General features: G+C 38.2%; 1 protein-coding gene across 2 annotated transcripts in view; it reads left to right on the forward strand.

Moving 5' to 3' along the window:
• The window catches only part of LOC135478072 (probable N-acetylgalactosaminyltransferase 9), a 42470-nt gene extending 28457 nt beyond the window's left edge, over nt 1-14013 (forward strand). For both annotated transcript variants that reach the window (XM_064758340.1, XM_064758339.1), the window contains 6 exons: nt 382-469; nt 1983-2080; nt 5590-5724; nt 6791-6898; nt 9471-9605; nt 9820-14013. In XM_064758340.1, coding sequence (XP_064614410.1) covers nt 382-469; nt 1983-2080; nt 5590-5724; nt 6791-6898; nt 9471-9605; nt 9820-9963 — 708 coding nt within the window. In that variant the 3' untranslated portion in view covers nt 9964-14013. The remainder of the gene's footprint in view (nt 1-381; nt 470-1982; nt 2081-5589; nt 5725-6790; nt 6899-9470; nt 9606-9819) is intronic.
• The last annotated feature ends 81 nt before the right edge of the window (nt 14014-14094 follow it).

Here is a 14094-nt window from a genome sequence, read left to right on the forward strand (position 1 = left end):
CTTCTGAAAGTGGATTTTTTTATATATCAAACTTCAAGTGAAATGTATAAATTGATGAAGTGACTGGCTTGAAACACAAATGAAGACAATTTTGCTTTGCTAAATACCCTAATCCATCATCCTTTTCACACTTGAAAGAGCAACTTTCAGTGCAGTTTTTGCACATTTTATATAATTTGGTTTTGGAGACAAAACTACATTGGTTAGATTGGCCAATTTCAGGGCTTCACAAAGAGTATAATTTTATCAGTCTACACAGAATAATACCTTTATATGTTTAAATAAACACCTTGCAAACATGCGAAAAGGTTGAAGAATTACAGTATCAGTTACATATACATACTGTTAGTCATAATAACAGGCCTGATTGTTCACTTGTAGACGTGGATGTGTGGCGGGTCGCTCGAGTTCATCCCATGTTCACGAGTTGGCCATATTTTCCGCTCCAGTCATCCCTACACATTTCCTGGTAAGTTCATGCATTCTCTTTTTTTAGAGCTGGTAAGATTTGTTCATTTATTTATTTGATTGGTGTTTTAATTACCACTGGTTTTAGCTGCGGCATTGATTCAGAAAATTTGTTTTTATGCTGTTGGCTTGGATTAATTTCTCATAGCCAAACTAATAATACACTGGATTATAGAACATGTGACCTCTTAAATCATTGGCCAATAACTTGTTGTTTAGGGCAAGGCTAATACTCAAGACATCAGTGTTACCGCCTTACACTGAAGAGTTCACTACTACTCCCAGCTATATGCACAAGAACATTAATTCCTGAACCAGTTCACGCGAAAGAGTAAATTTCATTGTGATTTATGAACTTTTATATTTTGACTTTGGAGACAAAACTACATGGGTTAGGTTGGTCAATTTCAGGACTCTACAAAAGTATAATTTTATTTATCTGCACAAAATAATATCTCTGAAAAATGCTTGAATAAACATCTTAAACTTTGCTTTTCTTGCTTGGAATTTACGCAAACAATTATTATGAAAATGACATTAAATATAATTTGTTTGTGTCATTATAGATGCAAGCTACATAAAAGTGTGCAAATTTTCTCTATACCCTTAGCTCTCTCAGAATGTTTCAAAGTATTGAATGCAGAGGTTTAAAAGGTTGAAGAATTAAAGTTTGCAAAAAGGTTGAAGAATTAAAGTTTGCAAAAAGGTTGAAGAATTAAAGTTTGCAAAAAGGTTGAAGAATTAGAGTTTGCAAAAAGGTTGAAGAATTAAAGTTTGCAAAAAGGTTGAAGAATTAGAGTTTGCAAAAAGGCTGAAGAATTAGAGTTTGCAAAAAGGTTGAAGAATTAGAGTTTGCAAAAAGGTTGAAGAATTATAGTTTGCAAAATTGCTAAGAATTAGAGTTTGCAAAAAGGTTGAAGAATTAGAGTTTGCAAAAAGGCTAAGAATTAGAGTTTGCAAAAAGGTTGAAGAATTAGAGTTTGCAAAAAGGTTGAAGAATTAGGGTATGCCAACAAGACTGAAGAACACTGATTTGTATGTTTCAGTCCCACGTTCTGGTGCCTGTATATCTGTACTTGATATCACACCTGCATAGTGTGATTAAGGGAGAGTTAGTTGTATACACAAAAAGCATATAAAACTAGAACTGCAAAGAAGTTGCCACTGGGACCCAGGTCATTCTCTCTCATAGTTATTACTGTACACTGTCAAATTGGAGACAACTGAACTGTATCCAAATGCACAACTATTTCGAGCTCCCATAGTTTTTGAGTTACAAGTCATTGTAATTACGTAACTAAATTTTATATTTTTGACTATATTTAAAAAGTTACAGATATAGACAAAAAATAAATGCAGATTCGGAATCAGCGGCTCAAATGCACCAAAATACGTTTTTAAAAAATGAACTTTTAAGACCAGTTGTGCTGTCAAAACCTCGACCAATGGCGAGCTTCCACAGTTTATACCGAAAGTCAACGATTTTTTTAAACTTGTTTTAACTTTGTTATCAGGAAACAAAGACACTCATGGGATCAACTCTATGAGGCTGGCTGAAGTCTGGATGGATGAGTACAAGAGGTTGTTCTATATGCACAGGCGGGATTTACTGGTAATACTCACATGCTGTGTTCTATATTCACAAGTGAGATTTACTGGTAATACTCACACGCTCTGTTCTATATTCACAAGTGAGATTTACTGGTAATACTCACACGCTCTGTTCTATATTCACAAGTGAGATTTACTGGTAATACTCACACGCTCTGTTCTATATTCACAAGTGAGATTTACTGGTAATACTCACACGCTCTGTTCTGTATTCACAAGTGAGATTTACTGGTAATACTCACATGCTCTGTTCTATATTCACAAGTGAGATTTACTGGTAATACTCACACGCTGTGTTCTATATTCACAAGTGAGATTTACTGGTAATACTCGCACGCTGTGTTCTACATTCACAAGTGAGATTTACTGGTAATACTCGCACGCTGTGTTCTACATTCACAGGCGGGATTTACTGGTAATACTCACATGCTGTGTTCTATATTCACAAGTGAGATTTACTGGTAATACTCACACACTCTGTTTTACATTCACGGGCGGGATTTACTGGTAATACTCACATGTTCTGTTCTGCACTGACAGGCGTGATTTACCGGTAATACTCACATGCTCTGTCCTATATACACCGGCGGGATTTACTGGTAGTACTCACACGTTCTGTTCTGTATTCACAGGCGTGATTTACTAGTAATACTCACATGCTCTGTTTTACATTCACGGGCAGGATTTACTGGTAATACTCACACGCTCTGTTTTACATTCATGGGCAGGATTTACTGGTAATACTCACACGTTCTGTTCTGCACTCACAGGTGGGATTTACCAGTAATACTCACATGCTCTGTCCTATATTCACCGCTCTGTTTTATATTCACAGGCGATATTTATGTTATTGATGCCCTGTATTTGTGTTTATTAATGTAAATACAAAATTCCTGACTTTTCTGCATTAGAAGCCTTTTTAAGGTAAATGTTCATTCACAGGAGGGATTTACTGATAATACTCACGCTCTGTTCTGTATTCACAGGCGGGATTTACTAGTAATACTCACATGCTCTGTTCTATATTCACCGGCGGGATTTACTGGTAATACTCATACGTTCTGTTCTGCACTCACAGGCGTGATTTACTGGTAATACTCACACGTTCTGCTCTGCACTCACCGGCGGGATTTACTGGTAATACTCACACGTTCTGCTCTGCACTCACCGGCGGGATTTACTAGTAATACTCACACGCTCTGTTCTGCATTCACAGACGGGATTTACTGGTGATACTTGCACGCTCTGTTCTATATTCATAGGCGGGATTTACTGGTAATACTCACACGCTCTGTTCTGTATTCACAGACGGGATTTACTGGTGATACTTGCACGCTCTGTTCTATATTCATAGGCGAGATTTACTGGTAATACTCACGCTCTGTTCTGTATTCACAGACGGGATTTACTGGTGATACTTGCACGCTCTGTTCTATATTCACAGGCGTAATTTACCGGTAATACTCACATACTCTGTTCTGCATTCACAGGAGGGATTTACTGATAATACTCACGCTCTGTTCTGTATTCACAGGCGGGATTTACTAGTAATACTCACATCCTCTGTTCTGCATTCACAGGAGGGATTTACTGATAATACTCACGCTCTGTTCTGTATTCACAGGCGGGATTTACTAGTAATACTCACATGCTCTGTTCTGTATTCACAGGCGGGATTTACTGGTAATACTCACACGCTCTGTTCTGTATTCACCGGCGGGATTTACTGATAATACTCACGCTCTGTTTTGCATTCACAGGCGGGATTTACTAGTAATACTCACATGCTCTGTTCTGTATTCACAGGCGGGATTTACTGGTAATACTCACATGCTCTGTTCTGTATTCACCGGCGGGATTTACTGGTAATACTCACATGCTCTGTTCTGCATTCATAGGCGGGATTTACTAGTAATACTCACATTCTCTGTTTTACATTCACAGGTGGGATTTACTGGTAATACTCATACGTTCTGTTCTGCACTCACAGGCGTGATTTACCGGTAATACTCACACGCTCTGTTCTATATTCACAGGCGGGATTTACTGATAATACTCACATGCTCTGTTCTGTATTCACAGGCGGGATTTACTGGTAATACTCACATGCTCTGTTCTGTATTCACAGGCGTGATTTACCAGTAATACTCACATGCTCTGTTCTGTGTTCACGAGTGGGATTTACTGATAATACTCACACGCTCTGTTCTGTATTCACAGACGGGATTTACCGGTAATATTCACATGCTCTGTCCTATATTCACCGGTGGGATTTACTGGTGATACTTGCACACTCTGTTTTACATTCACAGGCGATATTTACATTATGGATGCCCTGCATTTGCGTTTATTAATGTAAATTACAAAATTTTTCTGCATTAGAAGCCTTTTTAAGGTAAATGGTCAGGTACTTTGTGTATTGAGCTACAGTTTCACTTCCATGTATCTCTTACACGTAAATGCCGTATTGTTTGTTATGGGCATATTTAAAAATCAAAGCTGTTTACATGTTTAAAGGTCAAAACTTAGAGATATTTTAGTCACATATTGTTTTCACACGTTCTAGGATCTAGAGGATATTTTAGTCACATATTGTTTTCACATGTTCTAGGATATAGAGGATATTTTAGTCACATATTGTTTTCACATGTTCTAGGATCTAGAGGATATTTTAGTCACATATTGTTTTCACATGTTCTAGGATATAGAGGATATTTTAGTCACATATCGTTTTCACATGTTCTAGGATCTAGAGGATATTTTAGTCACATATTGTTTTCACATGTTCTAGGATATAGAGGATATTTTAGTCACATATCGTTTTCACATGTTCTAGGATCTAGAGGATATTTTAGTCACATATTGTTTTCACATGTTCTAGGATCTAGAGGATATTTTAGTCACATATTGTTTTCACATGTTCTAGGATATAGAGGATATTTTAGTCACATATCGTTTTCACATGTTCTAGGATCTAGAGGATATTTTAGTCACATATTGTTTTCACATGTTCTAGGATCTGGAGGATATTTTAGTCACATATTGTTTTCACATGTTCTAGGATCTAGAGGATATATTAGTCACATATTGTTTTCACATGTTCTAGGATCTAGAAGATATTTTAGTCACATATCATCCTTTCACATGCTTTAGGGTCGAGACGGGGAATATCTCAGATATGTATATGAGCCTGCATAATTTCTATTGGCATGCATGTTAGGGTCAGAACTATGGGATATTTGAGAGACATGTTGTAATTTCAGCTGCTAGAGGGTCAAGACAGGGAATTTTCCAGATATGTACATGTACCTGCATGTTTTCTATTTGAATGCATGTTAGGGTCAAAACTGTGGGGATATTTTACGGACATGTTGTATTTTCAGCTGCTAGAGGGTCAAGACGGGATATTCCAGATATGTACATGTACCTGCATATTTTCTATTTGAATGCATGTTAGGGTCAAAACTGTGGGGATATTTTAGAGACATGTTGTATTTTCATCTGCTTTAGGGTCAAGACTTTGGAGATATTTCGGGTCGCCTGGAGTTGAGGAAGAGACTGAACTGTAAAAGCTTCAAATGGTACCTGGACAATGTCTACCCCGAGAAGTTTATCCCTGATGAAAACGTCCACGCCTGGGGAATGGTACGTCAGGGAGGTTCTTGGGGGACAAGATTTTCTGGAGATTTTGTGTGAAGACATGAAATTTACTTACCGCATTTCACCTTAACTTCAGCTTTTTTTAAGTGACATATTTGGCTTTATTCTAATTGTTTCATCCAGGTTATAGGGCCACTTAAGAGGATTTTTTGTGAAGTTTGAGTAATTTCTTATCAAAAATACTTAAGTGTTCACTTTCAAAGTATCATTTTAAAGCCATTATATACATTATGTAAAGGTCAAAGTTCGGGCGAAATACTTTTTTCTTTGTGCAATGTTCCAGGTCAAAATCGGCCATAATTTTCTCGTACATATAAAGTATTTTCACTAGTTAGCTTTCCAGACTAAAATAAACCGACAAAAGCAGGTGTTGTCACTGTTCAAATATCATTTGGAAATGGCAGATGTGAGCTGACTTCATTTCGCAAGTTTTAACATAGCAGAGCACTGTTTAGCATGTTAAAGTGGAGTAGAGTCCACATTGAGTTCATAGTTGTGTCAGTATTGTAGAAGATTCAATCTCCCTTTAAATACAAGGATTGCGAGTTTGTTTCGCCTGTTTAACTTGTTGCCTTAATAGGGGTTAACATGGTGAGACAAACTGAACAGCAATACATGTATCTCTGGGATACCTCCGTTGGTACTGTACATGGATTGCCAAATACAGTTCACAGTTTGCATATCCATGATCTCTGCAGTGAATATATGCATGGTGCAGTAAAACACAGTGCCTTTAAGCACCACAATGATTTACAACTCCATAACATATGAAGTCACTGCTCTGCAATCGTTACGCATACGATAAAACAGTCTTAGTTGTGAGAGTATAAAAATTTTAGCCTTTCTTGTTTATTTAATTGCAAGATCTTAGTACTGTCTAATAAAGAGGCTCATACCTGTGTATGACAGTGTCAATCATTCTTCTTTATTTTGGTTTGGAGGTCCATATTTGAATGTATCTCATGAGTTGAACATTATACAGGGTCATGAACTGCTTATTCAGGGAGTCACCCTTATTCTCTGAATGACTTTTTTTGTTTTTCATGGACAGCTTCGTAACCCGGCCAGCAATCTGTGCCTCGACACTCTTCAGAAGGATGAGAAGACAGTGTTTGACATGGGCTTGTTCAGCTGCCAGAGCGGCGCCAGCGCTAATCAGGTAAGATACCTGTTCTTCCTTCATCATAACTGCATCAGCTGCGGGTAGTAAATTTGTCCAGAACTTACCCGTTAATCAGGTAAGATACCTGTTCTTCCTTCATCATAACTGCATCAGCTGCGGGTAGTAAATTAGTCCAGAACTTACCTGCTAATCAGGTAAGATATTTGTTCTTCCTTCATCATAACTGCATCAGCTGCAGGTAGTAAATTTGTCCAGAACTTACCCGTTAATCAGATAAGATACCTGTTCTTCCTTCATCATAACTGCATCAGCTGCGGGTAGTAAATTAGTCCAGAACTTACCTGCTGATCAGGTAAGATACCTGTTCTTCATTCATCATAACTGCATCAGCTGCGAGCACAATGTAATATATCACAGTAAATTAGTCCACATGGGACTTGAGTGCAAAACTGCGACTCAATACAAACAGCGCTCAAGTCATGAATATGGTGTTTAATATACATTGTTTATTGTGCTTGAACTCAGTACATGCACTATTGAACTCAGTACATGCACTATTGAACTCAGTACATGCACTATTGAACCCAGTACATGCAGTACTTGTTGAGATATCACCCCAAATATTTACTTTAACATTCATACTTATGCAGAACACACTAATTCATGAATTTTGTAATTTACTGTATTTATATGCTCATGTGAATCGAAACCTGGCCTAAGCACATGCCGTACTTTTTAAAATACCATCCCTGACATTTACTTTAGCGTTGTTTTCCCTGTTATTGGACATCGATGACGCTAAGGGTTCGATGCAAGCTAGTTATGAATTTTGCAGTTAATGGTGATTATTATGCGCACAATGAATGCAATGCATGCAGTACTATTTAAGATCACACCCCTAACATTTGTTCTACGTTGATTCTAATACTTTCTAAACAAATTCATGAATTTTGTAATTTATGGTGATTATTATGCACACAATGAATGTAATGCATGCAGTATTATTTAAGATCACACCCCTAACATTTGTTCTACGTTGATTCTAATACTTTCTACACAAATTCATGAATTTTGTAATTTATAGTGATTATTATGCACACAGTGAATGTAATGCATGCAGTACTATTTAAGATCACACCCCTAACATTTATTCTACATTGATTCTAATACTTTCTACACAAATTCATGAATTTTGTAATTTATGGTGATTACTATACACACAATGAATGTAATGGATGCAGTACTATTTAAGATCACACCCCTAACATTTGTTCTACGTTGATTCTAATACTTTCTACACAAATTCATGAATTTTGTAATTTATGGTGATTATTATGCGCACAATGAATGTAATGCATGCAGTACTATTTGAGATCACACCCCTAACATTTATTCCACGTTGATTCTAATACTTTCTACACAAATTCATGAATTTTGTAATTTATGGTGATTATTATGCACACAGTGAATGTAATGCATGCAGTACTATTTAAGATCACACCCCTAACATTTATTCTACGTTGATTCTAATACTTTCTACACAAATTCATGAATTTTGTAATTTATGGTGCTTATTATGCACACAATGAATGCAATGCATGCAGTACTATTTGAGATCACACCCCTAACATTTGTTCTACGTTGATTCTAATACTTTCAACACAAATTCATGAATTTTGTAATTTTGTGTTTAATATGCACACACAGTGAATCGATGGGACATTCGCCTTGTGTTGGTGTACAAAACCTGAAGTACATGCTGCACATTTTAAAATGCCACCCCTGTAAACATTGCTTTTCCTGTTATTGGACATCAATAACCCTGAGGGTACAGCACATTCTGCATCTGTGTACTTTGTACAGACAAGCTAAAAAAGACCACGGATCTAATAGTTAACAGAAGTTACTTCAGATCACAATCTTCCCATGGTTATACTGCACCAGTATGTGTAACAATCTTGGTTTTTGTTAGGCTGACAATGTCATCGACTGTGACCCATCTACATCTCTTCGATATGGTAAATGATTTAAAATTTCACCCCAAAAAGACCAATACATGCCGTGAAATGTTACTTTTCGTTCTTAAGCTTACAGTTTTCCAAAAGGTTATCATCCTACCTTCCAAACATGTCTCGCAATACTTTTGTAAGATCAGTGAAACTCACAGAATCAGATGAAATGTGCAACTTTTTGTTGATTCACTACGGGCGAAACATTGTCTTAAAAAACATGTCTGCCTTGAAGTCAGAAGACCTGGGACCAAACCCAGGTTGGGTCGTACCAGACTTTAGAAATGGTACTTGTTGCTGCTGGCGCTCAGCACTGAGAGATTGGAGAATGGAAACAGGACGGGTTGGTCTGGTGTCAGTATAATGTGACTTGGTGGGGTGTCATGTCTGGTGTCTATGGAATGATACTTTAGTGACTTCAGCAGTATTGACTCACCCTGCCACCACTAGAAGACATGTATACATACCTAATGCTTGCTCGGCGTCACCCAAAGATACACAGTGTCACCAAACACGAAGTTACTGAAAACATTTCACTGACTGAATCAGACCAGTGCACAGATATAACCAAGGATTTGTTACCTCTGTCTTCTCCCCAGGTGCTGTCATGGAGTTTAAACAATGAGATTCGCCGCGAGGAGAGTTGTCTGGATGCTGCGGGTGGGGATGGGAGCCGCGTCAAACTGATGCCCTGTCATGGGGCGGGTGGTAACCAGAAGTGGGAGCATGACAAGGTAGGTGATCACAATAATTAGTGACAACCAGGTCTGCCATATTCCTGTGAAACAAATTGCTTGGTTTCTAGATTTATTTTTTTTTTTTTTGATTAATCAAGTGGCCCAGGGGTTGGTTATTTTTCTCGAACGCTTCAAAAGAATGGTATTACATGTATGTTGTTTAAGCAAAACACTTTCTCAGTGGCTGTGGCTTTGGTGTGTTTGATTTCAGATTGATGGCACCGTTAAGCATGAGAATGGCCTGTGTTTGGACCGAGCGGATCAGAAAAGTGGGGGCTTTGTTTTACTCAAGACGTGTTCACCAAATAGTCCCTCCCAGAAGTGGGCATTTGAACATTACCTTCGTAGAGTTTGATGACTGATCCATTGATCACGAGCATTTAGGAACAAAATCAGAGGCTGTAAATCTTTCGATGCATTTTAATACTGTAGGTGCTGAATCAGTTTACTTGGATGGGTTCATTTTTAATAAACATGTACATAGGTTTTTTAAAAAAAAAAGGAAGAAAAAAAAAATACATGAGGGGAATGATATAGCATATATATGAGATGTCAGCACCAAAAGGATGAATAAGAAGCAATGGTGGCTTCTCATGATTAGTTGGCATACTTAATCCATTAATGTTTGAAACATGCATGCATGAAAGCATGAAAATTGTCTAGAACATGAAAGAAGTGACTCTGAAGCCAACCAGAGATTAGGCTTCAGCCTGTCAGTTGTGAGATTGTAGCTTGCTAGTGGTTTGCCAGTTGTGAGCCTGTAGCCTGCCATCTGCGAGAATGTACAGCACCTTGCCAGCAGTTTGCAATTAGCATGTCAGTGGTGAGGATGAAGCCTGCCATTAGTGAACCTGTAGGCTGCTAGTGCTTTGCCAGTGGTGAGCCTGTAGCCTGCAGATGTGGAGCCTGTAGCCTGCCAGTGCATTGCCACTGATGAGGCTGTAGCATACGAATGGTTTGCCTGTGAGGCTGTAGCATACCAATGGTGTGCCTGTGAGACTGTAGCATACCAGTGGTTTGCCAGCAGTGAGCCTGTAGCATACCAATGGTTTGCTTGTGAGGCTGTAGCATACCAATGGTTTGCCTGTAAGGCTGTAGCATACCAATGGTTTGCCAGTGTTGAGCCTGTAGCATACCAGTGGTTTGCCAGTGTTGAGCCAGTAGCATACCAGTGGTTTGCCAGTGGTAAGCCTATTGTCTGCCAGTCATATTCTACCTGAAAGGTTATTGGTTGAGTGTGCAATAGGGCTGAGGAACCAAATATTTGCATTCTTAAGACTTGAAAACAAAGTATAGTATGCAGGGGACCAGTAGTGTGAGTGTGCAGCAGAACTAGGAAACCAGGTATCCATCAGGCATGGGGCATAGTGTGCAACATAATTGTCTGATTGGAACATCAGGATGGGGAAACCAGTTGTCCCGGTGGGTATATGTTAAGCAATGTACTCATGTATCATGTCAGCAGCATGAGCATATGTGAAAGTTAACTTGTTAAGCAAACAGTCGTGTTTGTGAAATGCTTACATGTGCATGTGCTGTCTTTGATGTGGGGTACTCTGGGATCATCGGTTTTTATGTGTTAGTATCAGATGTGTAATGTACTTAATTTTGAAAACCTTTGTAAACAGAAACAATGCAGTCAGTTCTCTGGTGTTGGTTTGGCCTACATGCTTGTGTATATGTGTACCACAGACAAGGTGTACTCTTGGTTTAGCCTACATGCTTGTGTATATGTGTAGTACAGACAAGGTGTACTCTTGGTTTGACCTACATGCTTGTGTATATGTGTGTGCTACAGACAAGGTGTACTCTTGGTTTGGCCTACATGCTTGTGTATATGTGTGTACTACAGACAAGGTGTACTCTTGGTTTGGCCTATATGCTTGTGTATATGTGTGTACTGCAGACAAGGTGTACTCTTGATTTGGCCTATATGCTTGTGTATATGTGTGTACTGCAGACAAGGTGTACTCTTGATTTGGCCTATATGCTTGTGTATATGTGTGTACTACAGACAAGGTGTACTCTTGGTTTGGCCTACATACTTGTGTATATGTGTACTACAGACAAGGTGTACTGACATGCACAGCATTAAGTGAATATGTATGAATGAAGTATGTTGTGAATTTTTATTGACAGTGGTAAGTTGTTGTCATTGTTTGTGCAGAAGGTCAGAATATTTGTATAATTTTATTTTTCTATTGTTCATATATATGTATTGAAACCACTGTTACCAACAGTTTTATGATACATTTTCTATACACACAGTATACCTGTTATGTATGAATTTGCTCATTGTTGAAATTCTGAACAAGTGCCCTTTGCAGGTAACATGTGAAAGGGAATGAAACCTTGCTGTATCATATTGTTTGCACAATGTTTTGCCTGGAACAGCCATATGTAGAGGCCTATAACCTGATCCAACCAGTTCAGCCATATCTAGAGATCTATAACCTGATCCAACCAGTTCAGCCATATCTAGAGGCCTATAACCTGGTCCAACCAGTTCAGCCATATGTAGAGGCCTATAACCTGATCCAACCAGTCCAGCCATATGTAGAGGCCTATAACCTGATCCATCCAGTTCAGCCATATGTAGAGACCTATAACCTGATCCAACCAGTTCAGCCATATGTAGAGGCCTATAACCTGATCCAACCAGTTCAGCCATATGTAGAGACCAATAACCTGATCCAACCAGTTCAGCCGTATGTAGAGGCCTATAACCTGATCCAACCAGTTCAGCCATATGTAGAGGCCTATAACCTGATCCATCCAGTTCAGCCATATGTAGAGGCCTATAACCCGATCCATCCAGTTCAGCCATATCTAGAGACCTATAACCTGATCCAACCAGTTCAGCCATATGTAGAGGCCTATAACCTGATCCAACCAGTTCAGCCATATATAGCCTATAACCTGATCCATCCAGTTCAGCCATATCTAGAGACCTATAACCTGATCCAACCAGTTCAGCCATATGTAGAGGCCTATAACCTGATCCAACCAGTTCAGCCATATGTAGAGGCCTATAACCTGATCCATCCAGTTCAGCCATATCTAGAGACCAATAACCTGATCCAACCAGTTCAGCCATATGTAGAGGCCTATAACCTGATCCAACCAGTTCAGCCGTATGTAGAGGCCTATAACCTGATCCATCCAGTTCAGCCATATGTAGAGACCTATAACCTGATCCAACCAGTTCAGCCATATGTAGAGGCCTATAACCTGATCCAACCAGTTCAGCCATATCTAGAGACCTATAACCTGATCCAACCAGTTCATGATTTGGAATTTTGTGCATTTTGTATGTTGTAACATCTTTGTTCATTATGTAGAAAATGTCACAGGAGAAAAACCTGTAAAAAAAATGCAAAAGCTGAGATAGTCCTTTTTTGGTGTAATTTACATGAGTATGTAAATGAGCAGGCTTATTGTTATTTCAAACAGTTTTGGAGAAAGATAGCAGTAGAATGCATAGTGTCTATATTAGCCATAACATGAATTGCCAGTTGCTCAAGAGGGAAATTTAGCAGGTTCTAATAACATAGTGGTTTGTCTTATTGGGTGTTGTGTGAAATTCTTTATCTTTTGTATATAACATCCTGTTATTGAAACTTAATCTTTTAAACATAGTAGATCAAGTAGATTAAGCTACCAAGGGACACAGCTCTAATCCCATAATGTCACAATCGCAAAATTCTGTGATAAAACAGAAAATGTTAACATATATATGCAGTATGTGTTCCTTGTTAGTACTGCAAGTCTTATTCACTGGCATTCATATCAGAGTTATCTGCCCCTTCCTACACAGACAGTCAAGGGGCAGATAACTTTGATATTAATTAAGAGTTCTGTGATCTTATTCATTGAACTGCTGAAATGGATCTTCTGTTGCACCAGTGTCCAAGGGCCGAAAATGTAGCATACACATAACAGCATAGAGAGTAGAACTACATGAAGAGCAGTGATGTCAGTTTACCTCAGTTACGGTTTATCCCAACTGTTCACAGAAATGATTAAATAGTGGCAATGTATGCAACCCCTAGCATCATGGCTTAAGTCAAGTTAAAAAAAAACCCACAAAATAGAAACAGAGTAACAGTGTAAATGCAATTCATTAAATGTCACTGGTCTAGAATAACTCAAAATGCTGTGTTGTCAACACATTTAATATACTATCACAAAAAAAAAGCAAAAAAAAAAAAAAAACAGGTTGTCAGGGAACTCTCTAGTCTGCCAGCAGAGTCCTGGTTTAATTGAAAAACTTACCCTTTCTTCCTGAATTGTAGGCCATCATAATTCTGGGGGATTCATGAACATGTAGGGAGAGTTGATTGTGTATAGACTTGCAATATGTGCGAAATAATTTAAATGTTGTGTTCAATTTGCAATGAATGAATGCAAAAAAAAAGTCTTAAATTTCTTGAAATTTATTTGTGTGGTTTTAGTAAAATACTTGAAATTTGAATGTTCTTGTGAA

Source organism: Liolophura sinensis, chromosome 11, assembly GCF_032854445.1.
Source record: "Liolophura sinensis isolate JHLJ2023 chromosome 11, CUHK_Ljap_v2, whole genome shotgun sequence".
Lineage (NCBI taxonomy): Eukaryota > Metazoa > Mollusca > Polyplacophora > Chitonida > Chitonidae > Liolophura > Liolophura sinensis.